We start from the raw sequence: 27,401 nt of genomic DNA, 5'->3' as shown, positions 1-27,401 counted from the left end.
GAAGCATAAATTTCTAATAGCCGAGCCAAGAAAGAAACAGTGAATCAAACAAGCAAGAAAACGGAATGAGTCTGCTGGATCAATCGATAACATTAAGTTTGAACTAAAAACAAATGCATGCAAAGGAAAATTGCACGAGGATATCATGATTTCTTGTGAGACGGTCTCACAGAGCCTGGGTTTTTTACTTGTGCATTTTCATCTTTATTCGTTATTTTTTTAAAAAAATAAAATCGATTTTTAAATTTTGGACAAAATTTCGATTATCATCGTGTATATTTGTCTCTTTATTTACAATTTTTGTCATGTATGTTGTTGAAATTGAGTTTTAATCTATGATGTTGCTGAAATCCGGGACGGTAGCTGGAAGGTTGGATCTTCACTTAGGGAACTCAGATCGAACCTTCGAAATCTAGAAGCACAAACAAGAACGTTAGAAGGGGGCCGAAAGGTTGTTCCAGCGTTGCCCCTCTGACGCTCAAGTCAGATAATAGAAAACTAAGAGAGTAATGTATGTGCTGAGAGAATGTGAATATATGAATGAATAAATAATGAATGAAACCTGGTATTTATAGGAGAAAGATAGAGTCCTGATTTGGTAGATTTAGATTCTCATAATCGTGTGCAAGATTTGCATAGATTTGGTTAGATTTTGGGCCAGATTTGGTTAGATCTTGATGGGTTTTACCTTTCTGGGCGTGATTTCGGTGGGCTACCCGTTAACGTCTGAGTAAGAGCTCTCATAGGTATGAGCCCGCCTATCATCTCGGCCTCTTGGGAGCTCGTCTTGGGATGTCGTCCACAAGATTTCCAATCGGTGCAAAAACATCCTCTAGAAGGTCGGCTCGGGTCTTGTCGGGAGCTCGGCACGGGAGCTCGGCCCCACTCTTTCCTATCACTATTACAGGCGTTGGGAGGTCGACTGGGATGACCTCCCGCCTACTTCACGCGAGTGAGAAGGCTTCTTGTCTGGGACATATCGAGTAGATGACCTCCCAGGAGTTCTGAACGATGGTCACTAACTATCTGGGCTAACGAGAGTGGGCTGAACTCATCCTCGGTCCGGGTATATATAAAATTTTGACAATTGTATTCTTCACTTGTCGACAATGTTGTTGTGACAATGCAATATTAATGCAATATTGACGTATAGTTAGAATCACATCGGTGTGAGGTGAAAAGAAAGATCAAAATTACAGTCGACTAAAAACGAGTCTGGCTTTGAGTTTGGGCTTCACAATTGAGCCTGCCCCCGTTATAATGATCTATTAATCTTGAAGACTATTTGAAAATTGTATTCATAAAGACAACACAACCAAGTCCCGACCCTCCCATTTTACAGAAAAAAGTAAAAAACCATTAATGTTGTGTCTTTTGTCAAGTGCTAGGGTAGACCATGATCCATTGGACGGCCCAATAGTTTCATATATTGCTCAAAACAATCTTGAATTTCTTATTAAAGCCAGGTCCATCTTGATCCGAAGATTTATTTAGTTTTCTAGTGATTGTTATCAAAAGAATGGATGAATTGATACTTTTCTCTTATGTCTAGAAAATATTAAGTCTCGCGAACTATCAAATAAAATAATTTTCGCTCGAACGCTGCTAAATTTTTTTGAAAATGTTCGGGTTCACTTAGTTCAAATATGAATTCAATATTTATCGAGCCAGCTTGAAAAATTCGTGATCTAGCACAATTCATATCCCTAATTTTTTCACTCTCATGTATGGTTAAACTTAATTTGAAATGCAACAACTTAAATTTTTTAAGTTCTTACATCACATTGAATATTTTACTTTATCAATGACTATGCCTAACATTCTCGATCGTATATATATAACAATCTTGTATAATAATAAATAATACATAATAAATTAATATTTTATATTAATATCATTGTAATTTTATATATGTATGATCCATTAAAATGTTTAATAAATAATTTAAACGATATGAAATATCGCACTATGGCCACAATGATATTTATATTAGCGTATAAAGAAAAAAGACAAAAATTTGTGTGAGACGGTCCTACGGATCGTATTTTGTGAGACATATCTCTTATTTGGGTCATCCATGAAAAAATATTACTTTTTATGGTAAGAGTATTACTTTTTATTGTGAATATCAGCACGATTGACCCGTCTCACAAATCACAAATAAAGATTCGTGAGATCATCTAATAAGAGAACTACTCAAGAAAAAAAAAACGTGAACGAGTGAGTTCGACAATTTTTCAGTTTTTCTTCTTAATCACTGTTATGCAATAAGTTACTTTAATTATAAATAGTTTTAATTTTTTTAATTTCGAATATTATATAATAATTTTTTCACATCAAATAATATTTTCTACAAAATAAAAAAATGGTTTTCTTTTTTTAAAAAAAAATAAAAAATTCCATGAGAGAAAATTGACTTTGTACAAACGCGTAAAGAAGAGCAAATAATTAATAATCAATTGTCGCTTTCTCCAAATCAATATTAATTATATATAAAGGTTCAGAATGCAGCAAATGGCGGGAGTAGCCTCTCGCCTACGCATGTGATCCAAAATTAGGGGATTAATTATCTGGTAACACCAGTTTTGAATTTATTTAATTCTCAACCAGCATCAACCTATTAAATACTCTATATTTCCTAATTATGAAATAGTGTGTACGTAAAATATATATGATATTTGGCGTCGGCGATGGTAGATGGGTTCATTTTCTATTAAAATTTTTAATATCCATTAATCGCAGAAAATATTTTTTATAACATAGAAATTTGCAACCGTTAATTGTCAGTGTCCATTGACCACGGGGTAATTTTTTGACTAACACGGTAGATTGTAAATCATATTAGTTGAGTTAATTTCTCGTGAAAGTGCTGATAGACAGAACGAAGTTCATGATTATTAGTCAAACGCACGTATAATCTATCAACTCATACATATATTTGAAACATTTTTTTTTTTACCAAGAGGTGACATTTTTCTTTGGACTCGTTGGAGCATTGAATAAGTTAAAATATAAAGAGTGCTCGTCACTACACGCCCATATATTATATAATATATTTTACGGGAATCGTTTTCTAAGTAAAAATAAGAATTAATAATAGTTCACTTCAAATGCTTACATACATATTTATAACGTTAAGGGTCAGTTTGGTAGGTAGTATTAATTTTGGATTGATTATTAATATTTTATTTGCTTTCATTTTTAGATTTGTCATTGACTATTTGTTTGACAATTATACTGTTTGTGTTGAGAATATATTCATCCATCTTAGTCTGATAAAAACAATCCGGCTACACCAAAAAAGTTTAATTACCAAAATACCCCTGATTCTACCTACCCAACTTGTTACGTCATTGTCCATATTTCTTACGAAGAGTGGTGCCCTTGACCGCTGCTGAAGATCGAAAGGGGACAACCAAATCCCCATTTCTAACATAGATCTGAAGTAATTTCAAGCTTATTTGAAGGTAAAAATAAATTCTAGCTTCGAAGGTATGTGTGATTATTGATGTTGTAGCTGTTGCCTAACTCATATGGACATAGATTTATGAACAATTTATTGTTTTCTGTTATCGCTTTCTTCTTCAAATGCATTGTAGAAACTGAATATTTTCATGTTGTTGTTTGTTGGGTGTGTTCTTGTATTGTGCTGATGATTTTTTTTTGAAAAAAAACCAAAACCAGGGAGCTCGTCTTACATTGTAGTAGACATTCATTGGCATTTTTTCTTCGGCTGTTGTGCAAGAAATATTTTTTTTGGGGGATTTTAGCATTTTTTTTGTAATGGTACTGATGGAGATGATATAGAAGAGTTATGATTTTATTAACTATTTTTTCGGAGACTTTTTAATTCATGTATTGGCTTGATCTAACTTTTTTTATATTTGGTAAGTAAGAGTGGAAAATGGACCGTAGACGTCATAACATTAGAATTTTCCTGCTGCTACACCAATTGATGATCCGTACAATTTTCATGGTATGTCTTTTAACACGGCATCGCACGAGATTACTCGCCGAACGACGTCGTCAAGCACGTAAATCTTGCTTTCTATCAATGGATCGAACGACGTTTGTAGAAATAATATCAAATCTCACCTGTAAAAGAAAAAAATTTAAGATCACAACAACATGCTCCGGCTTTCTGTTGCCTATTCGGTCAGATATTTCACGGATCCCAACTCATCTTTCAATCTTCGTGGACAAACAAAAGGGAGAGGGTTTCCAATTGGCGTGTGATTTTTCGGAGAACATGCCGTAGATTTGGGGACGATAAACGATATTTGGAAATAATATAAATATTAAGATTAAGGGTATTTTGGTCATTAGTATATTTATCATTAATTTATCTATCTTGTTAATTTCACACCACACATGATATTACATATCTTTCAAATTAAATATCCTATCATATCAAACATTTATCAATCAAATTATTAATTATTCAATTATCACATCCTACAAACCAAGCGAACCCTAAGATTATAGAATTGAGTATCTCTATCTAAAAAATTAGCTAAAAAAAAAAATTATCCAAATTCATATATATTATATAACGATCTTCGAATTAAAAATAATATATATACATATATATGATGGAGACATGCTTGAAATTTTTTGCACGACACATAACATGAAGTTTTTCATTAATTATGAATGCAATCAATCAAAACTCCCCAAGTACATATTTAAAATTTTTATCACGTAAATATCCATGGACCACTATATATATATATATATATATATATGCACGCATGTTGAGAAAAAGAAATCATCGATTATTCGATCCTGCTCATCCCCCATTCTTGAATTCCATAGTTATTGGAAAGTTTTGGTTTGATATTCTACATGTAAATAGCAATTAACCTTCTTATTCGTATTTTTTTTATGAGCAAAATACTCGGAGATCGAGTTGGATATCATCGAAAACACTGAGAATAAATATTTTCCTACATGACAAAATTAAAGTTTGTATTATACAAATTAAAATCCGTATAATTAAAAAAACTACATCCAATATTTCAAAATGAGATGAAAACATCTTATTGTTTTCCTTTAGTTTTATGCAGGTAAAATTAATTTATGTACTATAATATTTTTATTTTCGTCATGTGAGCCAGATATGAGCATTACCAAGAAACAATATTAGGTAGTTCAATGACTTCCGGTGAAAAATGACCAAAACAAAAAAATAAATTATTAGACAAAAACCCAACTTTTAAAAGTTATAAGACTAATATCCAAAACATACAAATTTATATAAAATAAAAGGTTTTGGAAATTGTATGTGTATTTTATTTGCCATTTTTTAATACTCCATTTGTTTCAAATGTCAAAATGTGTATGTTTTCAAACATATTCAAAAAATTATTGAAAAAGTAAATGTTAGAAAAAAAAATATTTAATTTTACTTTTATTTGATTCATATTTTAATATGATAAAAAAAATCGTTCAAAATTGTTAATATATTTAATAATAAGTTTAGATTGATAGAAAAAAATGGATAATATAATTTAAATATGAAAACTTGATTGAATATTTGGGAGTAATGAAAATGAAATATGACATTTATATTTGGTACTGTTGCCCTTCTATTTATTTTCGGGAAAATCATTAATAAAATAAAACAAAAAATTAAGACAAAATGTCAATTTTAGTCATGTATGTATTGACATGTGATATTTTTTGTCGTGTATGTTTATTTAAATCAATTATAGTATCGTAAGTATGTTCTTTTCATACATTTTAGTCATTTTTCTCCAAAATCATGTAGTTAAATGACCAATATTATTGTCAAAATGTTATTAATATGTAGTTAAAAAAATTATCGATGAATTTTAACAATGATATTAGTCATCTAGTTACATGATTTTGACGATAATGATTAAAATTATTAAAATTTGTATGTAGTTACAAGATTATAATTTATTCGACGAAACACATATGATTAAAAATGATACAGATTAAAATTCACATTTTGCCTTAAATTTTTGTTCAATTTTATTTATGATTTTCCAAAAAACAAAAACTTGTATGAGACTGTCTCACATGTGGTATTTTGTGAGACAGATCTCTTATTTGAGTTATCCATGAAAAATATTACTTTTTATGCTAAGAGTATTACTTTTTATTGTGAATATCGGTAAGATTGATCCATCTCACAGATAAGAATTCGTGAGATCGTCTCACAAAAAGCTACTCTCTCCAAAAAGCAAAAGGAGGATAGCCGAGAGAGCGGGGAGAACGAAGAAAAAAAAATCAGAATGGGCGTTGAACAGTGTAGGTCATTAATGAGTTTGTGAAAATCCATGTGAAGTTTGTTGAGTCACTCCTCCATTCATCCCGATTTCCCATACCCATCCAATTAAATTTTTCGTTTCATAATATAATAATATATACTAACGACGGCAATTATTTTATTCACGTAAAAGTCAATTTCCTCTTTATTCTTATATAATATATATTATTATTATTATTATAAATACAATTATAGTCGTAGGAATTATTAATAATTAAATCTTGTATGGGGCACCGTCTTTGAATGATGGAAAACGCGTAAGGCACTGCATACATAAACAAGATGTCTATATATAGGCATATATATACATATGTTTGCATAAAATTAATGTTACTTTCTTCGTTTAAAATATATAATATATGTTTTTTTTCATATATATTAAAAAATCTTTGGAAAAATAAAATTTGTAAACAAGTGTTATATTTTATCCCATTATAAAAATAATAGATGCACATTTTCCGATATTAAGAAAAAGAATTTTTTTTACTAAGCTGTATTAAATTATATATTTGAGATGACAAAAAACTATATAATTGGAATAAACTTTGAATAAGTCAGTAGTTCTTGGACAATTATTTAAATGAATACAAGATAACCCGACCCATGACCCATTTTTAAATGCATATTTATTTGCAGCGGACCATATTTTTCAGTAGCGGTTATTTCTGGTAAGAATGGGAAGAGTCATTTCCATAAATCAAATAATAAGAATAATATAACAATAATTCCACACATTAACTTCATCTGTAAAGTTGATTTCACCCATTTTCCAACTTTAATTTAACCAGAAGAAATTGTGTACTTGGAACTAACCCCACAAAGAAAAACTACAACACAATGAAGAAACAAGCAGGAAGCCACCGTTTGCGACCAAAAAGGAATATATATTATTTATTTATTATAAAAGACAGCTGCATACAACACATCTATCTATATGCATGAGAGGATGAGCATCGGGTAAAGTACACAATCACTTCTCATCTTCTTCACAAGGTTGAGTACCACTCTTTCAATTTTCTGTCACATTCTTTTGTCCCTCATTCAACAATAAATACGTAGTAAGAGGGGTTTCTCTTCATTCTTGGGTTGGCATTGGTTCTTAAGGTTGACAGTCTTGTTTCCAGAAAGTTCTTCGAGTTTGATTGGTCCTCGATTTTGTGTCAGAAGTGTGTGTGTATCTTCGTTCACAGGTAATTTTTCGATCATTTGATGTTTCTCATCATCGGATTAATATATCAGATATTTTTGTTCTGTGGGACAGATCTGGATTCCGCTCTTTGCATTCTTTTTCCTGGTTGAATTGATAGTGTTCTCTGATTCTTGTGTTGTTTTGTTCAAATCTGCCAAAATGGGCAGCCTTCGTTTACGTTATCTGAGTATTTTTTTTTAATGTGTTTTGGCAATCGGATCTGATTTGGAGTTTGGACGATGCTCTTGAGCTTTGTATCGATATTTTGGATAAATGATTGGATCTTTATTGCAAATTCCATTCTGGTATCTTGTGTTGGTTTTCTTCTTGTTGTTAGAACTTTGGGAAATTTAGATGGATTGAATGGTTACTCTGTTTCTTGAGTGAACTTTTCTTCATATTTAAATTTTTTTGCATCGAGTAATTTTGGTTCTTTTTGCATGGCTCGCTAGTTAGGTGGGATTCCTTTATTGGGTTCTTTCTTTTTAATTTTCATTTTTTGTCAGCTTAACGATGAAGAAGGCCCCCAAGAAGTAGGCTGAAATTCATACAGATTTGGCTTCAACATTGCGTGAAAACACACACGAATAGTGGCATTAAAAGTTTTGTGTTCTCTTTCTTCAATTTTTCCAATTTTTAGTTCATATTTTCTTGTTTTGATCCCTAGATCTGCTTAAGTTTCCTTTTTGTTACAGTGGGTAATGCTTCTAACTCACATTTGTTCTGTTTGCTTTGTTGCTATATTTGTGTTAGATTAAGCTATTTATATGTTTATAATCTTTTAAGACACTATTCTTGGTAGAAATGGATGTCGTTGTTTGCCTTTTTCCTTTACACTTTCACGAAGTTATTGAATTTTTGTCTATGCCATTCATGATTTCTAAGGATCGGAATTGTATTAAACAATTTGGACTTATTTTTGAAGCTCAAGTTGAAGTGATATTCATCTAGTCTTGTATACTTGCAGATTGTTAAGAATCAAGAAACCATGAAGGATAAAGATGGAAAACCAAGTTCTCACCCTAGTAAAAATTCTAGGGCAGTTCCCATATCGTTAATGTTCATCGTGTTGTGTGGATTTTCGTTCTATCTTGGCGGAATTTTTTGTTCAGAAAAAGATAGATACGTGGCTAAAGATATCAGTAAATCTGTGGAAACATCGAAGGAAACGGCCGGAGGATCTCCTCAAATGAAAGCTGTAACTTTTCCCGAATGTGGCTCCGAATTTCAAGATTATACGCCCTGCACAGATCCGAAGGTGGCCGTCTACTATTTGATTCTGAGATTTTATTCAATTAATTTCTTGTTTGAATGTTGTGCGGGAAAGATTATGCTTTGTTTTTTCTTGCAGAGATGGAAAAAGTACAGTCTTCATCGCCTTTCTTTTCTTGAAAGACATTGCCCTCCGGCGTTTGAAAAGAAAGAATGCATAATCCCCCCACCAGATGGTTATAAATTACCGATCAGATGGCCAAAGAGCAGGGACGAATGTTGGTACAGGTAATTTCATTATCCTGCTAAAAATACTGGTTTTAATTCATTGCAATTATGTTGGGAGCAATCTGTGGCTGCCTCTGTGGTAAAGGACTATAACACGGCATTGTGATTGGTGTATAGTTTTAATATATTTGAATTACTATCGACTATAGTTTTTTAATAAAACGAGGAAGGCTGCATTTTATAAGTTATGCTTAAAGCATATATTTTCAATGATCCGCACAGGAATGTCCCATATGATTGGATTAACAAACAAAAGTCTAATCAACATTGGCTTAAGAAAGAAGGGGAGAAGTTCCTCTTCCCCGGTGGTGGCACGATGTTTCCCAATGGTGTCAGTCTGTATGTTGATTTGATGCAAGATTTGATCCCGGGAATGAAAGATGGAACGATCCGAACTGCCATTGATACCGGATGTGGGGTGAGTCCGATTTGTATGTTTCTCCCATGAGCTGCGTACATCTATATTTTACCGTCAAGTATTTAAGTTCTTGTGTGCTTAATTTGTAAAGGTGGCTAGCTGGGGAGGAGATTTACTCGACCGTGGGATCCTGACTGTCTCGCTTGCCCCGAGAGATAATCACGAGGCTCAAGTTCAATTTGCTCTAGAACGCGGAATTCCTGCAATTCTTGGTGTCATATCAACACAACGACTTCCTTTTCCATCAAGTTCTTTTGACATGGCACATTGCTCAAGATGCCTTATACCATGGACTGAATTCGGTAATTCCCTAGAAAACTAGAAAAATTCAAAGTTACAATCCTTGCTCCGAGCATGGTTCTTTACTAGATTATTGTAAATTTTCAGGGGGAATTTACCTATTAGAGATAAACCGTGTTCTTCGGCCTGGTGGTTTCTGGGTTCTCTCCGGCCCTCCCGTGAACTATGAGAATCGTTGGAGGGGGTGGAATACGACCATTGAAGAGCAGAAATCGGATTATGAAAAGTTGCAAGAGTTGCTTACTTCAATGTGTTTCAAATTGTACAAGAAAAAAGATGACATTGCCGTCTGGCAGAAATTATCTGATAGCAGCTGTTATAATAAACTTGATGCTCCTGACACATATCCTCCAAAATGTGATGACAGTCTTGAACCCGATTCTGCATGGTACACTCCAATCCGAGGTTGTGTTGTTACTCCTAATCCGAAGTACAAAAAACTAGCATTAGAATCGCTCCCAAAATGGCCGGAAAGGCTGCATACTGCCCCCGAACGTGTTTCAGATATTCGTGGTGGAAGTGACGGTGGTTTCAAGAACGACGATAGTAAATGGAAGACACGACTAAAACACTACAGGAAGTTGCTCCCTGCTATTGGAACAGACAAGATAAGAAACATCGTCGACATGAACACTATGTACGGAGGTTTTGCTGCTGGTTTAGTTGAGTACCCTTCATGGGTCATGAATGTTGTTTCCTCTTATGCTCCTAATACACTTGGCGTAGTGTACGATAGAGGCCTCATCGGGACATATCATGACTGGTAACTTATGCCCTCTGACTCGAAAATAGATCATCGTGTATCAGCGCACCACCCACCCACCCTCTTCTCATTTTTCAACAATGTCTCATATTTGTCTGTCTTGTTAGGTGTGAGGCTTTCTCAACATATCCTCGAACATACGATCTTCTTCATCTAGACGGCCTTTTCACCGCTGAAAGTCACAGGTGAACAATATTCTTGATAAAATTTCTTCTTATTCAGCTGTAAAAATGGCTTTACAGGAACTATTTTATTTGACAGGTGCGAAATGAAGTATGTTTTGCTCGAAATGGATCGTATCCTCCGGCCAAACGGGTACGCCTTAATTCGAGAATCGAGCTACTTCATGGATGCAGTGGCTACATTAGCTAAAGGGATGAGATGGGGCTGTCGGAAAGAAGACACTGAGTACGGTGTTGAATCAGAAAGGATTCTGATTTGCCAGAAGAAACTCTGGTATTCCTCAAAGAAAGTTCAAGATAATACAGATTAGAAATATGATACAAATTCTGGGTTTAAGTTTGCTTACACAGAGATCCATTCCTATTTATATATTCTTTACACCACAAGAAGCCATATATCGGAATTTATTTGTTACAAAACAGTGTCAAGTTCAAATCTTCCACATAACATGGTCACTTTTTTGCTGGTTTTTCTTTTTGACAATGTATTCTCTAGAAGGCTCTTAGCATGTCTTATCGAGTTGTACGTTACATTTATATTTATAGTGATTATTTATTTATGTTTATCGGCAAATAAATAATATTAATGAGTAAATCGTGCAATGTTTACCTTTTATAGGACTTTAAGTTGCAAAATCAAATGAAAGCACAATTGGGCAAGAAAAAGGAGTAGTATTGACTATTGTGTTATGAAGTGTTCCCCTGCTTGTTTTCATTTCTTGAGTGAAACAACATTTTTTTTTGTCTGAATTCTTAGGCTTGCATATCGTTTTGCGTGAAATAATTTATTAGAAACACAAGAATCATATCTTCAGACTAATTAAAATCCATGATATAACAGAATAGCAGATCTGCGTAAATTACAGATAAATGATCCAAAGAACAGTTGTTCTGAATAAAAAAATATCAAATCTTGCATCAGTAGCATTTAAGAAAAACCATGCTAATGAGACAGGTGAAATTTAACAGTTAAACAATCAGTCATGTAATCTGAACCAAATCTTGGAAAAAACAAGGCCTAGACTGTGATAAAACATCGAAAACAAAGCATCAACTCAATGAAAAATCTGGTTGAATTTTCTCTCTCTTTACGAGACAACATTTCTAAGTCAAACTAACATTGTAGTAATTTTTCTAATCACAACGATGGTGGTTAATTCGGTCCCGTCGGTTACCAGTGTTCCATCGTTGATGCCACTGATGTACTAGCAAAGATATTGAGATTGTATTCTATCCCGGTTCGATTCCCACCAAAGCTTCGCATTTGCCTCTCCGAATTTCTCGCGACTACAAAAGATAATTTATATTCAAACGTATTGTTTAGGCACCTATAAAACTAAGAATCAATATTTTTGGGAAATTTTCACAAGGTCCGAGTTTCGTTACCTGAATCTGACTCGTCGAAGTTCTCTGGTTCCGCCAGGAAATTGTCTGATGGTAATGTAAATGCCTGGCTCATCTTCTTCAATCCACTCGGACTCAATGTCATTTGCGCTGCTAACCGATATTGAGGCCTCATCTCGAGATGAGTTCGTCATTCTTGATGCTTCCATAGTCTCACTCTTTGTGCCAGCGTTGTGGTATGCACTGGATCCGTGGTTATAATGTTGGTTTCCACCTTGGAGATTGTACCTTGGAGTCCATTCCTTGTTTACTGATGGAGTCATTCGAGGGCTTTCCATGGCTGATCCAAGCCTTGGATACGTTGAGTCTCTCTGCAGTAATAGGGAGTAAAGGCTTAAAAGTTTGCGGACAAAATAGCAATTCACATAGAAAGACGATCCTAGTCTTATAGAAGAAGAGAGAAAGTGAGTGACTTACTCCATCTTCTGATCTCCCTGGAGTATCGGGAGTTGGCTGATTGAATTTCTGGACATTGTACAGCTCCATTATTCGGTCGTAATTTTCGGCCCACCATCTCTGTGCTTCCCATTTGTTAAACATCTCCCGGCTTCAGATTCCAATCAAGACGAAGGTCATAAAATAAAACTAATCCGGACATCCCATTTAATTTTATTTTTGAAATCTGGATACGATTTCTTGATATATCTAGACATAAATGTTGTAAGAAGGTGTATACCTGAAACGGATCCTTTTAAGATCGTTCCCGCCTCGAGGAAGAGACACAAAAGTAATCTGAACACCAGGCTCCACTTGTGCCATCCATTCTTTTGATTCATCTTCCTTCTCTAGCACCATTTCTCTGGATTGAGATGAGAAAGATTGATCTAGTCCACCAGAAAATCTTGGGTCAGGCCGAGCTGGACGATTTCCGACTCTTGAAAAATCCCAAGATGGAGCATTACTTGAGCTTCCTGGTTGCACAAAAGGGCATGGAACCCCCTCGGAAATTGTATCGAAATCGGGGTAAGGTCTTCGCTTATTGCAGTTGTCATCTGTCTGCCCGGGCATACATTTGTATGCTCCCGAAACCTTCAATGCCATATCCTTGATCTGGTGATAAGAAATTGTGCTAGAATCTTAGGCCAATATATGAATGGGAAACTACACACAAAACCATAATTTTCAAAATCCATGCCAAAATTATGGATACTCCACGCGAAAATTCCACCAGCTTAACATACGAAAGCATAAAAAAACAGTTAAACATGGCATAGAAATTAGTGAAAATATATGTTTCTACTTCAAGCTGAAATTTTATGTTTTTTTTTTATTACTACTTCAAATTGAAATTAGGAGGGTGAGAAAGTAGTGAAAATATTGTTGTGATTTAAGAGTATTCTCTGTTCTAGGGAAAAAAAAAATGGAGTCCAATATATTAAAATATTAGAAATAAAGAATTCATATATTATACCTCAATACATGATCTATAATTTGAATATCCGTAAAATAAAATAATTCAATTACCGATACTTGATTAGACTTCAAGATTTTCCAGTTTCTGGAAACAGATTGCTCCCCAAAAAAAACGAAACTTAAAAGAGAAAAGAACGAGGGTTGGGACCAGGCATATCGGGGCCAAGATTTGGACACATGATCCAAGGTGTGATTGTGACGATGTTCCCTTGTTTCGAAGTCATGATCGTTGCTGCCTCAATTATATGAATAAGCTTTGTTGAAACAGTGTAGGCATACACACACGTATTTTTTTCAACTTTGAATATATTTACAACCGTAAGTAATATTTTTGGTATAAAAAATTTTATTTTTTTGGTAAAAATTTGTATGAGACGGTCTCATGGGTAGTATTTTGTGAGACAGATCTCTTATTTGGGTCATCCATGAAAAAATATTACTTTTTATGCTAAAAGTATTACTTTTTATTGTGAATATCGATAAGGTTGACACGTCTCATAGATAAAGATTCATGAGACCGTCTCACAAAAGACCTATTCTATTTTTTATGCGTGACCTAAATAAAAGATTCGTTTCATAAAAATTTTTATGTACGGTGGAAGAAGCTGCCTAAATGTTGCTCATCGCATTGTACTCGTTACATTGTCGGAGTTATGATTAGGTTCTATATTTCATAATTTGGTGATATAAACCCGAAATCACTATTTAGTGGATTCTTTTATGGCTTGTCTCTATTGAGGATCCAAAACCAAGAACCACAGAACTTGACCACACTTCCAAATCCAATTTACATGTAAAATACGGATATGTGAGCACCAAAAAAGGTTGCAGGATTGGACCCATCATTGGATGTGGGAAAAGCAACAAGAGTACTACTGGATTAAGAATATTTACCTTTTTTTTAATAATATGAAATGAAGAAAAAGAAGAAGGCCGTGTAGTATTTTGATAAAATCGGCAAAGCTGCCCTAGCAAGTATAATATTTGAAGTCCCTACATAGATGTAACTATTTTTTGCAGAAAATTTTATCATTTCGCTCTTTTATTTGGTTCTTTTTAAAAAAAAAAATACATAAGTAAAACTCTAACCCATCTGACAGATCTTGGGGTCTCACTTTGTCACAAGACCAAAAGATCTTTAGACATCTTTTTGCTCCCAATTAAAACCGATTAATGAATAAGAAAAAATAGTTACGAAATTATAAAACATGTACGCAGCTGCATTGTCCATGTTTCGGACTTCTGTGCAAATTTTTTTTTTAAAGAATTGTTATTCTATTGTTTGATACGGTTGATACCTTCAACCCACTCACCAAATACAATATAAAAAATTAATTACACTCCTTAAATTTCTTATATCTAACAATTTTTTATCATTCATATTACGTATCAATGTTCCACATATAGAGATTAGGTGTACATTAAAGGCCAAAAAATGTATTTCAATGTATATATAAGAGAGAGCTGTTCTTTTTTTACAAAAAAAGTACACCGCTGGCCAAACATGCATTAAACGACACAAATACGAGTAATCTCTTGAATAAATAAACAAAATGAAAGGAGTGGAACCTGGGCAGTGAGGCTTTTGAGGGTGTCTTTAGGATTTGGAGTCCCACGCGGGGTACCCTCACCCCCATCTTCCATTCTTTGCTTCGAGCAAGTAATACACGTCAACATCTTTTTCTTTCTACTCCCTGCAATTTTAAAATTAGCAAATGGAATTATAATTCATCAAAGAATATTTCATCATATATATTAATTTGTCAGTAGATCCGTGCTTAATCAATTCAAGATTTGGTTGATATTTATATATACGTACCCTCCAATCTTTGGGAATTTTTGCTTATGTTCAAGTTTTTCCCTTTCAGAATGGTACCAAACATTAATTTTTTGCCAATTAATATTCAGGTCGACGATTTCCTGCTAATTTTATTTGAAATATCAGCAAGTTTTGGAATGAATTCAGACAAAATAATTATCCTTGTCCAGTCCACATTTGTGGGCTATTTGGACATCTGGTTGTGTTATATATGATTTATTAATTTAGATGTTAATAACTGAATTTTAAAATACATAGAGAGCGTGCCATAACTCAATCCTTCAAAAAAAAAAAATCTTTAAATTTCTCTCTGATTTTCTCACAACCTGAACACGAAAAAAACGAAAATAAAGAAAAATAAATTACAGAAGTTGCGGAATCTTGAAAAAAAAAGTTACATAATTTATGTGAGAGAGAGGGAAATTTTTTTTTTACCAAACACATTAAAGGCAAACATACTATGTATCCTTGTATAAAACTGATTAAACCAAAAACTTTACCTCGAAAAATTGAATCTTTGGCTATAACCTGCGTGGAAAAAAATCAACCCTTCAACGATTCTGGGGAACTTTCTCGGAATGCAACGCAACAAAAAGAAGTAATAGAGAAAAACAAGAAAGAAGATTCAAACTAAGAAATTAAAAAACAGCTGGTAGATAGCCCATAAATGATTGGATCGAGTTTAAAGAAATCTTTAAATGAGCAGTGAAGATGAATAATTCTCCAACTGCATGCAGCTCAATAAAATCTTTAGTAAGAAATATATTCTCCGGCGACACAACCCGGCAGCGGCGACGCTTAATTCTGATTCTTTGCGGCAAGATTTCCCCTACATATATATACGTACATGTTAAAATCTGGGTGCATGAATGAGAACAAAAATGGGCTATGGAGACAGGCAAATGAGGTTCCTGGTTGTGTTGTGGGTGGTATTTATAGTGGGTGGACATCCCCACACTAACGGAAATTAGGAAAAATAAATAAAAAAATAAAAAGGAAACCATAACACATAATTTGTGCATTGTTTTGTTGGGATTGTACCCTAATAGCTTACAAGGGATCAATTTTTAATTGCAAAATTAATATGGTGGCGAGTGACACGTGTCGTGCACATATTGGTGAAATTATGTATAGTTGTATGTTGATTAATATTCAATTAACAGTTTAAATTAATAAATCTTAATTCAATTTGATGTACAAAATGTGGGTACAGCAAATAATGTCTTGTGGGATTTTTAGAATTGAACATGGTAAGTTGTATGATTTGATGTTGAATAGTTGAATCTGAATTAAATTTGTTGGCAAGTGAAAATCCAGAAATGCACTCCAAAATCCATAACCTTTCTAAGCAAATGATTCTGCCTAGAAATATCATCTACCATCCATTTGTCAACCAAACAAAATTCATCCTTCGACAAACTCAAGAAAAATCAGTTTTCACTAATTCGAGATAATTAAATAAATTCCAATCCCATAAATATTTGAATGCAACGTTACTAGCTCAAAGTTGGAACAATAATGAATGATAGAAATTCGAATCTTGCATATATCCAACCAATATCTTCTTCTTCTTCTTTTTAATCTTTTTGGCATATTGCGAATCAGCTTTACATCTAAGTTAACCAGTGTCTTTACCACCACATTAAAGATACCTTGGTAAGTCCCCAATTTTATATCTTTTCTCTCTTTCCATAAATTGTACCCTCTTCTGCCGCATGCAAAATGAAAATTGAAATTCTATAAAGATCGTAAATCAAACTCTAGATATTTTTTGTGTCAAAAAAGTAAATTGTAATTCTATACATGATTAAATGTAAACAAATTAGATAATGCGAAAGTTTCATATTTTACGAGACGACCCCACCATGTTTTAAGAATCCAGCAACTCTTACGCGATCTCCCGTGTAAGATAGGAAAAGAACACACAGAAGGAACAACTATATGTCTTATATTATATGTATAGTTTTGATATGTTGTCCATCGACTGTGTTTATTTCTATGTCCACCATTGAGATAACACTCTCATATATATATATATATATATATATATATATAACAGTGTAGAGAAGTGGTATTGGCACAAAAGAAAATCCAAATTGGAATTGAATCTCTGCAAAAATAGTGGAAAGATTCTGAATTAGGGCATCAACTGTTACGTGTGTTTTGTCTGATCTGATGGTAGACAGAATTGTGTCGATGTTGTTCGTACGGGTACAAACAATTTAGAGGGTCGCATGCATGCATGCATGACCTATCAAATTCTTCCTTGTGCAGAGATATATTTTACTTGATCCATCTTGTCTGTTGTCGGCACTGCTTTAATTAATCACAAATATATGTTATATATATTTTGATTTAATTAAGGATATTTCATGAGAAAAATTATTTGATGGAGAGAGATCAAGGGCACCGACTCCTTATTCAACTGGTTATTGTATAATATATTGGTATTTATAAATATTAAAATCTAATGTAATATATTTATATTTAAAGGAGGGAACTATCTATGTATGTTGTAAACAATATAGCAAATAATGTTTAATATTTTTATGGAGCTATCTATGGTATGATGCAAGCTCAGGTCACCCAATTTTTTTAAAAAAATTTAATCTATTAATTTTAGAAAATTTTGGATTCATTTCAGGTTTCTCCGGTTAACTCAATTTAAAATAATTAAAAATTACAAAGTTTAAAATTTCAATTTAGGTGGCCCAATATTTTTGACTCCGCTGCTTCTGTTGATGTAGTATGAAGAATGAGAAAAATTGTGCTTATTTTAAATATTATTTTGAAGTTAGTGAAAAGCAAAAGTAAGTAGTATTTGAAAATAAAAGTTTAAAGTTAATATAAATTAAAATTTGAATGTTTGGAGAAAAATTATTTCTAAGCTTAATTTTTAGTAAATGACAGTAATATTATAAATCTATACATCATTTATCTTTTTAATTATTTAAAATTTGATACACACCATTGACAATGTATTTATATAATAATTATTATATTTTGAATATTTTGTATCAAACTTAGTTTATCTTTTTATAATATGAAAGCTTGAAAATTTATATAAGATTAATAAAAAAACACACGAAAAAATTTGTATAAATGCACAAAAATATGCAAAAAAAATTCGGGAAATGAAAATTATATAAAAAAAAAGCAAAATATTTTTTAAAAAATAAATGCTTGTAATAAAATATGATTTGAATTTTATGAGTTCCATTTGAAACTTTAAAAAGTGATATATAAAATTTATCATTTTATAAAATCACTAAAATTATTTATAAAAATTAAGAGCAAAAGTTAAAAAAAAACCTGACATTCACAAACATCTCAAAACACTTCCACCCACACAGAATCTAGGAGTTCTTCCTAAAAATTCTTCCAAACACCCCCTTTAATGTATCTCCAAAAATCCATTATTAATGATTTTAAAGGGATGTGGGCAACAAACAAGAACAATGCATGTTATACTTTGGTTGGCACTTTTTCTCTCTACTTTGAGGGGGGTACTAACCCCTCTATTAAGTAAACAGATCAATTAATTAATTTAAACAACACACAATTCCAGGTTAATTGTTGTTGTGTTTGCTCGGTCAACCGATAAGTTAACTGCCACGTGTCATCGACCATTAAAAGCGTATCGTCGAGATTAGACTGAAGTACTTTTAACGTTTGGAATGTTCTTTTGTTGCGAGAAATCATGCGAATAATAATGAAACCATTTAATCAATCCGTAAAGTAGGGGATTTCGTGGTACATGATCTCACTCCCAAATTCTCAGTTTTTTTATACTTTGATTATTATATTACCTGAATTGCATGTGATCTCCTTTTCAGTTTGAGTTCCAAACTTCTCTTCTAAGGATTGTTAAAAGAACAGACGGGTTGATGAAAATGAAAAGGGGATCGGAACTTTATTAATTGCATTTTATTTATTGTGGAAAAAATATATAGCATGCAATTTGATCCTGTTCGACGTGAATAATTGTAGTACGTACTAGAGCAACTTAGTTTATTGTTTTCTACCCGCTGTCTATTTCATGTATCAACTTCACCATGTTGGAATATATATATATATATATATATATATATATATATATGAGTATGTATCTTGTGAGACGATCTCACGAATCTTTATCTGTAAGACGAGTCAACCCTATCAATATTCCCAATAAAAAATAATACTTTAGCATAAAAAGTAATATTTTTTAATGGATGACCTAAATAAGATATCTGTATCACAAAATACGACTCGTGAGACCGTCTCACACAAGTTTTTGCCTATAATTTAACTACTAAAATTTTATTTAAAATTTTAACATTGTTTTATTTACCAAGAATATGAGCGTTTTCTATCCCTCATTGATTAAACACCTCAATTTTTTAAACTAAATCTTAAAAAATCAGCACTAAAAAATTATGCAAATGCCTCTCATGCACTACTTTTGCTAAAGAAAAAATTATTGGAGCATTCTTCTTAGGGTGTTCATAGTTTCTTTAACTGCCCGAACTAAACCGAAATGAAAACTCGGTTTAAGCCGAAACTGAACCATTAATTTGATTCAGTTTTTAGATTTTCGATTTTCAGGTCGGTTTTATTAGCTCAGTTAACCAAACTGAACCAAAAATCGAATTTTTTTATTCTTAAAAATCATTTTTAGTTTTAAAATAATTTTAATTTATTTTTATTAATGAAAAATTTAAAGAAATAGAAATTCAGTTAAATTAAAAAGCCGGAAAGATATGAAATTTGGTTCGGATTTTTGGTGGAATTCGGTTCAGTCCGAATGAACACCCCAGTTCTATAAATAGATTAGATGACTCTAATAGGAACCTTGGATCGTGTGTATTGTAAACCAAGATTAGCAAAAGATGATTTTAGAAAATTCACTAATATAAACACACCCATTTAGATAAATTAAACAACCAATTAGATTGATTGGTATTTGTGTTTGAATTTATAAATTGCCGGAGCGGCATTTCTCAAATTAGACTTTATTGCTTTGCACTTTGTTTTAAAGAAACATCAGGAGCTATGGCTCTAATCAAATTATTTATTTTCATTTAATTTTCTTCCGTATCCTGAAATCTGGAGCCCTTTAATAAGCAAGAATTAATAATCAGCCAATCTAATGGAGCCCAAAACTAAGTGGGCTTCGAATATATCTTGATTAGGAGGCATCATGTTATCAGGTAGTTCCACATCTGAACTATATATATTTAAATGCCACTGAAAAAAGGGTGGCCCTTGTACTTAAGATTCCAAGGTTTAGTGAACGAGGCTTAAGCAAAGTATTTGCCAAAACTGGCACAAGTATTATAGTTTGACAATCGTACATAAAACTTGATATTTGTTTTAGACCACGTTGCTCGCAGTCCTACCCGCTGCATCCGCTTGATGGCACACTCGAGTCAGATTCAGTCTAGTATGAATCCAAATTCGGGATGACGATTTTTGTGATCCATTAAATATTTACGTTTAAATCTAGCTTCCATTTTGAATCCAAATTCGAATTTCACATGAATCTCATAAAATTGAGTAAAAACATAGGGAACGCATGAAAATATCACAATGAACACAAAACCCAGAAATTTGATAAACAAATTATAAACATTAGAATCTTAAACCACTATAATTCAAGGGGATAGAAAACGCATCCTACTTCTCTTTCGATCCACCCCAGAACGACTGCCAGAAGACAGGCCAATTCTTCTTAGCCTCATTCCAACCCAAAAGTGAGCCTTCCCTCATTGGATCCCAGCTAGAAGACACGATTCCATAACTAACCCCCAAAAGAGCAGTCCCAAAGAAGATAAACGACACAATGAAGGGTATCCAGGTGGGAACATCAATTTTGAATCCCACCCTGAGATAGTAAAAGAATGGGAAGAACAGTAATCCAACGAAAAGAGGGATTCCCACTGATAATCCCATCCTGCTTATCATTCTGTTGGTCACTATCTCTGGGATAACGCCTTCTTCTCCGTCATCCACTTCTTCCTCATTATCATCATCACTGTCATAATTTTTCTTAGATTTCTCGGATTTCTTAGTTGTTTTTTTGGGGCCAAAGCCTCTTGGAGAATTTAGAGTGGCTAAAACAGGATTAAGGTGTGTGAATTGGGACTGGTTTTTGGATGGGGATGGACAAAGAATTGGGAATGAGATTCCTTGTTTGGTTGTGGTTAATGGAGGTGGGAATGATAAGGTTGGTGCTCTGGAATATGAATAGGTTCCCATTACAGGAATCGTTGGTGAATATGGTGTCCACAAATACTGTAAACTGGAGCTTATCTGGTTCAACGAAGGTGTGCGTATTTACCATTATGCCCCTCACTTATTCTCTATAACTTTCCTGTGCAGCTGTAGGCCAGCGCTCTATAAAACTTGGGGGTTCAATTGCGCTAACGATTAACATTCCGTTTAAATGACAGTAACTCATCGGAAAATACTCAGTCTCTCAACAGTATCCACTAAAAGCCTAAAATAAGGAATGCGTCTTAAAATTTTAGGTCTTAGTTAACTCCGACCTCATGAGAAAACTTTACACGATATAACACTGTTCTTGAGTTCCACGAATTTTTTTATTTTTTAATTTTTAAAAAAAGAAACAACAAACAAAAAAATCCCTACACAGGTTATACATACACTGATTGCCTTTTAAGATTTAAGTGCCAAGCTTTATTCTGAATCATAGGTAGACGCTCTAAGCTTCCGGTCTTAGTAAGAATTATTTGATTTTAAATCTAAAAATATTCTAGGTCAAGTAATAGCCGAATTTAATCCGTAGATACGTGTAAATCAAGCAGGAAGTTAATCTATTTATCACTTCTGCCATTATTTGGTTATCCAGCCTAAAAAATCACTGCTCCTATTAGTATCAGGTTATTAACAATCACAACGAGTATAGTTTTACGGACTCAACATTGAAAGTAAAAAAAGTTTAATAGACAAAAGCTGGTAAGATTGATGCTAACCCAAGACTCCAGATTGCCATTTCATACGCCTTCGTGTTATGATTTTGCATCCATTTAAATCCTGTCAAAAGAAATGCTTAGCAAAGGAACTTAATATAAATCCACACACTGGGAACTTTGGTGATGACGAACTTTTCCATTCTTTTCTGCAACAAGAAAAATCTATCATAAAATTTTATCTTTGTTTCATTTAAGAGATAATTGTTCTTACTTCCCTCTGAAACAACTTACAAGCCAAATATATTTCGGATTTTAAATGATTGTGGTCATCTGTTGAAGACATCAGATGGAAATTTCGTATTGAAACAACTTACAAGCCAAATATAGTTCGGATTTTAAATTCCACCCACTAAATTTTATTTTATGTGATCACCACATACGTAGATTTCGGATTTTTAATTCCACCCATTAACTTTTACTTTACATGATCAACATAAAAGTATATTGGAATTTTAGGTCTTCTAATTTCATGGATTCAGGATCCTGTTTTAGGTTCATAGATTCATTCAAGCATCTCACTTGAATATGAAACAAAACACAGTTCCAATCTGAAAATAAATTTGAATAGAAGCACAATAACTCCAGTCTCCAGCAATAAAAAGAGATAGATGACAAAGCTTTATCTTTACCTAAGAAATCCATTTATCAAACTGTGATCGACGAGATTCCATATCGGCTCCTAAGTGCAGCTATGCCTTTCTCATAAGTTTGTTCAAGAACAGGGATAGATGTTTCACAAACTGAAATTTAAAACAAATTATAGGTAAAAGGAACTAGTAGCACTTCAGGCTGCAGAAATATATCTGGATAGTATTGCACGTCACCATTAATTATTGTAGCTAGACACTTTGATCATGAATTGATGTAACAAATTTGTGTACAAATTAGGCAGGTCAGAATGTTTATGCAAGTTGTGAAGTGTAAAGGGATGGATGATCTAGAATGTATTATTTGTTAAAAAGACTATTAGGTTCTGTTTAGACAAATAGTAAATTATTTTTTACAAAAAAAATATATATATAAAATGTTTTAAAAGTTGTTTTAAGAACAAATATGTGTTTGGAAAACTATTTTATAAACATGTTTTCATGATTAAAAAATCATATGTTTTAATTTTCATCATTACCTTCATTTTTAAAAATATCAAAAAACATATTTCAATTGTTTTTCAAAATTATAATTGAAGAACACTTTTTTTAAAAAAAATTAAAAATGTTTTAACAAATTTTTTATCTAAATACATGCTTAAAGTTTTTTTCACTTGTAAATAGTAAAAAAAAAAAATTAAAGTATTTATCCAAATGAAACCTTAATCTATGTCTTACTAACAAAATTTAAGGAATCACACAACTAAATGCTTTGATAGAGAACGAATAGGAGAAAAACACAAAATAGAGGAGAAAACGTCTTGTTGCACTTGTAGTGAAATGGTAGACAATGGTAACTAGACATGAAAGATTAACAAATAGAACAAGCTTACAACGAGATGATGTGGCTTGGGCTTCTGCTATAAACTCTGCATATGAAGCCTGAAATAATACAACATAAGAGAAGTGTGACACTAAAACTGCAGCGAAGGACTTGATGTCGAATCAGATATCTTAAAAATAAATGCATGCTCACCATCGTTGCTTCTCGACCATCTTTGATTCGCTCAGAAATCTTCTTATAATCCTTATCTGCTTCATCCACCACTTGCTGAAATGCTTGGGTCTGTATCTGCTAATGCGGTGAAAAGAGTAAGGTAAAAATACATGTCAAGAATAATATATAACCATCTAACATCACTACTTACTGAAATTTCCCTTATGATGAATAGAGAAAAGTGGAACTAGCTTAGTTGAATCATTGAATCATCAAATAAAATCAAGTATACAGAGAATATAGAAAAGTGGATCTAGCTTATTTGAATATTTGAATCGTCAAATAAAATGAACTACATAGATTTGGACCGCCATCCGATGGATATCTTACTTCGGAAGGGTATAATTGCTGAAACACATTGATCAAGATCATTCTCCTTTAAAGGGCAACAATTGCTCGTGCATATGAGTAGAAATCCCCGTAATTCATAGTTGGATACAATTTTCGGAAGGCCATAGTTCGCAAATTTTGGAAACATGTAATTTCTTGCAATGCAGCGCTATGTTACAGAAAAATTATATAACTGCTTATTGAACTTCTGTTCTCTACTATTACTGGTGCATAGTCCAAACAGTTGTGAAAAAGGAAATTATCAGTGATATTTATTCCTAATTTTAATTGATATATCTTATTGATTTATTTCTCTAATATTATTTTTATTTTGTTGATATGATATTTAATATTTAATTATGGTTTTGTCTTTCTAGATAATTATGTTAAGCTTTTATTGTGATATGATTCCTTCCTTGAATTTAATTTCCTATTGATAAGATTATGTGGAATATTGAGTTTTACCTTTCTAGATATTATCTTTGTGATAAATATCTTCTAGATATAATATTTATGATAATGATTTACATGATATGGTATTATTGATTTGTTTCTAATAGAATTCTTGTTTACCATATCTTATAGATTTCTTTATGGAAGATAAACTCTAGGAGAGATGAAAGCTATACATAAGAGGTGATCAACGTGAGGTGATAGAGGGCGAATAGAGAGAAGAGTGTAGAGAGAGAGATTTTTAGTGGAAGAGATTTTTCGTGGAAAAGTTTTTCGTGGAAGAGTTTTTCGTGGAGATAGTTTTTCGTGAAGGTGATTTTCGTGGGAGATTTTCGTGGGAGATTTTCGTGCTGCTTCACCTCTCTCGGTTAATATTCACTCACGTGTGCACGTTCAGGAATTCAGAGAAAACCTATTCAAGAGACGTGGTGTGAAGAGCGTGATAGAGTGTTGCTTTGAATGTTGAGAACATCTGCGGATAACATCTGGGAAGAAATTGGCCGAAGATTGCTTCTCGTGGATTTACCTTTTTGGATCACGTTTTTTGCTTTCTTGTTTTAGTTTTATTCTGGTTGTTTGTTTTAGAAAGCATTTGTGTTCTCAACTTGTTGAGTAAATTGATTTTAGTGAGAATCACTAGTGATTGGTTTTTTGTAAACGATTGTTTTTTTCTAGTGATTAATTTTTGCCATAAGACACCGCACAAGTATTCATATTTGTGCATATTTAATCTTGTCCATTTATTTATTTCAAATCAATTTGTGTTATAAAAGTTAATTTTCCGCTGCATATAGACGTTGTCCGAGATGTTGTAACATCTACCACAACATTTAATTCTGATAAAACATAAATTTATTATTTGTTAATTCTATTCTGATATTCTTATTATTTTTAACATCTCTCGGACAAAATAATCCTTACAATTAGCACCGCTTAATCAGACAGAGTATAATGCAATAATGAGGTGCAATATTTTGGAAAATGTTGACTCGTACAAGCTCAGCATCCTAACAGAATTTGATGATCCGTTCTCTCTCCAAATTTGTGAAGTAAGAAATACATTTCAATAAAAAGGTTACAGTGATTTATGCTTGACTTTTTCTGATCAATTTTAACAGAGAGCAGATGCCACCAATTATGCTTCGCTAGTTGGGAAAAAACAAGCAGTAACAATCAGTACTATAGAACTTCTATAGAATTCGGAACAAATAAACATTTCTAGCTGAGAGAATGCTACTGTAACCAATTACAACGACATTGTTAAAAAAATCAACGACGTTCTAAATAAAGTTCTGCTTAAAAAAAATATCAACAACAACTCAATTTCTAACAAGGATAGCGGAAATTAGAAACAATAAGCGAATATCAATGATGAACACACATGAAGCTAAATATAAACGAGGAAGGTATCCGAACGAGAGCAGCCAGACCTTGTGTCGTTTCCTGAGGCGACACTGAAATGCCTCGATGTCCTTTAAAATCTCAGAATGCGACATCTCCAGCTTCCGCTTGATGCAATCCAGGTTCGAGATAGCGATGTTTTTCAGATCACTGATCGTGCTCACGTTTTTGAGCGATTGCAACTTCTGAGGAGAAAGTCCGGAAGGCTTCATCACCTTTTCATCACTCTTCTTCTTCGATGACGAGGCGATATTTGTCAGTCCATTGAGATTGAAGTTAAACAGTGTCTCCGGAGACTTCGCCGGTGACAACGTGGGGCTTCTTTCTGCTGCAGTGTCAGACACCGGAGTGAGCGGCGTAGCCTGAGTCTTCCCCGCCGCAGCTCTTTTCGTCGTTCTCTTCCTCATTTTTCACTTCAAATATTTATTACCCGATTAAATACTCTCATGAGAGAGTGAGCGGGACGAATTTATAAGGGCGGGAATGTGGAAAGTTTAAGCTTTCAAGCGTTTAATATCAAAAAGAATTTATGTAAAACTAAATAAATTATGGGAAAGTGGTGAAAAATCTCCAATCAAAACATTTTTTTGGGTTCATTTTCTACCCACAAAATTGTGGTACTATGTCATACAAAATGTGGTACACTTCACGTGGAAATGTGGTACTAAAAAAGTACCCGAGACTAAACACAAAAAAAATCGACGGCTGGAAACTGAAGGCCAATTTTCCGATATTATGAATTATATAGTTGACGGTACAAAATTACAAATGACGCGATATATTTAATCTTTTTATATTTTGTAAAAGTCATCCTTCACAATTCCTATATTTATTGTTTTGATTGATATTTATAAAAATCATAATAAATATAAATCACAATAAAATATATTTTTTAAAATATAATAAAATAAATAATTAATATGTTAGATGATTGGGAACTTGGGATTATAAAAATCAATTTCACATAATAAGTTTTAAGAATCGGGTCACATGTATTGCATGTGCATAATATCTATTATTTTATGTAAATCTATAATATATTTAAATCATGACTCTAAATTTTATGGTGTTGCTTTTGACGCATTAAATAATGGAAATGCTTTTTTATTTAGGATAGGAAAAGGAATGTAAATACAAATGAACCACGTCACCAAAATTGGTGACCATTTAAAAAAAAATCTTGATCCTATTTTATATTAATATATGGGATTAATCTAATAAATTGTACAAAAAAATATTGATCCTATTTTATGTTAATATCTAGGATTAATCTAAAAAATTGTACAAAATATAATAAGTAGGTTTCTTGTGAG

General features: G+C 32.8%; 4 protein-coding genes across 7 annotated transcripts; 1 reads left to right on the top strand and 3 right to left on the bottom strand.

Moving 5' to 3' along the window:
* The first annotated feature begins 7,258 nt into the window (after positions 1-7,258).
* LOC142552265 (putative methyltransferase PMT20) lies at positions 7,259-11,213 on the top strand. Of its 2 annotated transcripts, none has more exons than XM_075661981.1 (8): positions 7,259-7,485; positions 8,452-8,742; positions 8,836-8,984; positions 9,207-9,402; positions 9,494-9,704; positions 9,790-10,465; positions 10,573-10,650; positions 10,727-11,213. In XM_075661981.1, exons 2-8 carry the CDS (start codon positions 8,473-8,475, stop codon positions 10,956-10,958), a joined length of 1,812 nt encoding a protein of 603 aa, XP_075518096.1. In that variant the 5' UTR covers positions 7,259-7,485; positions 8,452-8,472; the 3' UTR covers positions 10,959-11,213. The 2 variants fall into 2 exon arrangements, with proteins under 2 accessions (XP_075518096.1, XP_075518095.1); XM_075661980.1 differs by lacking the exon at positions 7,259-7,485 and adding an exon at positions 7,709-7,789.
* A 335-nt stretch (positions 11,214-11,548) lies between these two features.
* LOC142552261 (protein Brevis radix-like 1) lies at positions 11,549-16,192 on the bottom strand. Of its 2 annotated transcripts, XM_075661976.1 has the most exons (7): positions 16,063-16,186; positions 15,784-16,031; positions 15,034-15,158; positions 12,728-13,101; positions 12,469-12,598; positions 12,034-12,362; positions 11,549-11,934 (listed from the first exon to the last, which is right to left on the bottom strand). In XM_075661976.1, exons 3-7 carry the CDS (start codon positions 15,139-15,141, stop codon positions 11,853-11,855), a joined length of 1,023 nt encoding a protein of 340 aa, XP_075518091.1. In that variant the 5' UTR covers positions 15,142-15,158; positions 15,784-16,031; positions 16,063-16,186; the 3' UTR covers positions 11,549-11,852. The 2 variants fall into 2 exon arrangements, with proteins under 2 accessions (XP_075518091.1, XP_075518090.1); XM_075661975.1 differs by having other exon boundaries at positions 15,784-16,192.
* A 4,585-nt stretch (positions 16,193-20,777) lies between these two features.
* LOC142552264 (protein PAM68, chloroplastic-like) lies at positions 20,778-21,567 on the bottom strand. The gene has a single exon (XM_075661978.1). It carries the CDS (start codon positions 21,521-21,523, stop codon positions 20,942-20,944), a length of 582 nt encoding a protein of 193 aa, XP_075518093.1. The 5' UTR covers positions 21,524-21,567; the 3' UTR covers positions 20,778-20,941.
* A 13-nt stretch (positions 21,568-21,580) lies between these two features.
* On the bottom strand, positions 21,581-26,528 carry LOC142552263 (uncharacterized). Of its 2 annotated transcripts, XR_012821721.1 has the most exons (6): positions 26,118-26,528; positions 23,884-23,979; positions 23,741-23,789; positions 22,890-23,000; positions 22,261-22,321; positions 21,581-21,764 (listed from the first exon to the last, which is right to left on the bottom strand). XR_012821721.1 is itself a non-coding variant. In XM_075661977.1 (5 exons), exons 1-4 carry the CDS (start codon positions 26,493-26,495, stop codon positions 22,906-22,908), a joined length of 618 nt encoding a protein of 205 aa, XP_075518092.1. In that variant the 5' UTR covers positions 26,496-26,528; the 3' UTR covers positions 21,824-22,321; positions 22,890-22,905. The 2 variants fall into 2 exon arrangements, 1 of the variants encoding a protein (XP_075518092.1); XM_075661977.1 differs by lacking the exon at positions 21,581-21,764 and having other exon boundaries at positions 21,824-22,321.
* Positions 26,529-27,401: the final 873 nt, after the last annotated feature.

This window comes from Primulina tabacum, chromosome 7 (assembly GCF_025594145.1).
Source record: "Primulina tabacum isolate GXHZ01 chromosome 7, ASM2559414v2, whole genome shotgun sequence".
NCBI classification, from domain to species: domain Eukaryota; kingdom Viridiplantae; phylum Streptophyta; class Magnoliopsida; order Lamiales; family Gesneriaceae; genus Primulina; species Primulina tabacum.
This window is presented reverse-complemented; position numbering and strand designations above follow the sequence as displayed.

What these genes read in the sequence shown, in the direction of transcription:
- LOC142552261 (XM_075661975.1), bottom strand. Translation starts at nt 15,141, where the DNA reads ATGTTGACGTGTATTACTTGCTCGAAGCAAAGAATGGAAGATGGGGGT. An exon ending in CTTAAAAGGATCCGTTTCAG is followed by an intron (nt 12,599 to 12,727) that starts GTATACACCTTC and finishes TGGAATCTGAAG; the next exon opens with CCGGGAGATGTTTAACAAAT. An exon ending in CTTCGACGAGTCAGATTCAG is followed by an intron (nt 11,935 to 12,033) that starts GTAACGAAACTC and finishes TATCTTTTGTAG; the next exon opens with TCGCGAGAAATTCGGAGAGG.
- LOC142552263 (XM_075661977.1), bottom strand. Translation starts at nt 26,495, where the DNA reads ATGAGGAAGAGAACGACGAAAAGAGCTGCGGCGGGGAAGACTCAGGCT. An exon ending in GCCTCAGGAAACGACACAAG is followed by an intron (nt 23,980 to 26,117) that starts GTCTGGCTGCTC and finishes CCGCATTAGCAG; the next exon opens with ATACAGACCCAAGCATTTCA. An exon ending in ATGGTCGAGAAGCAACGATG is followed by an intron (nt 23,790 to 23,883) that starts GTGAGCATGCAT and finishes GTATTATTTCAG; the next exon opens with GCTTCATATGCAGAGTTTAT.
- LOC142552264 (XM_075661978.1), bottom strand. Translation starts at nt 21,523, where the DNA reads ATGGGAACCTATTCATATTCCAGAGCACCAACCTTATCATTCCCACCT.
- LOC142552265 (XM_075661980.1), top strand. Translation starts at nt 7,724, where the DNA reads ATGCTCTTGAGCTTTGTATCGATATTTTGGATAAATGATTGGATCTTT. An exon ending in AGGGACGAATGTTGGTACAG is followed by an intron (nt 8,985 to 9,206) that starts GTAATTTCATTA and finishes TGATCCGCACAG; the next exon opens with GAATGTCCCATATGATTGGA. An exon ending in TATACCATGGACTGAATTCG is followed by an intron (nt 9,705 to 9,789) that starts GTAATTCCCTAG and finishes GTAAATTTTCAG; the next exon opens with GGGGAATTTACCTATTAGAG.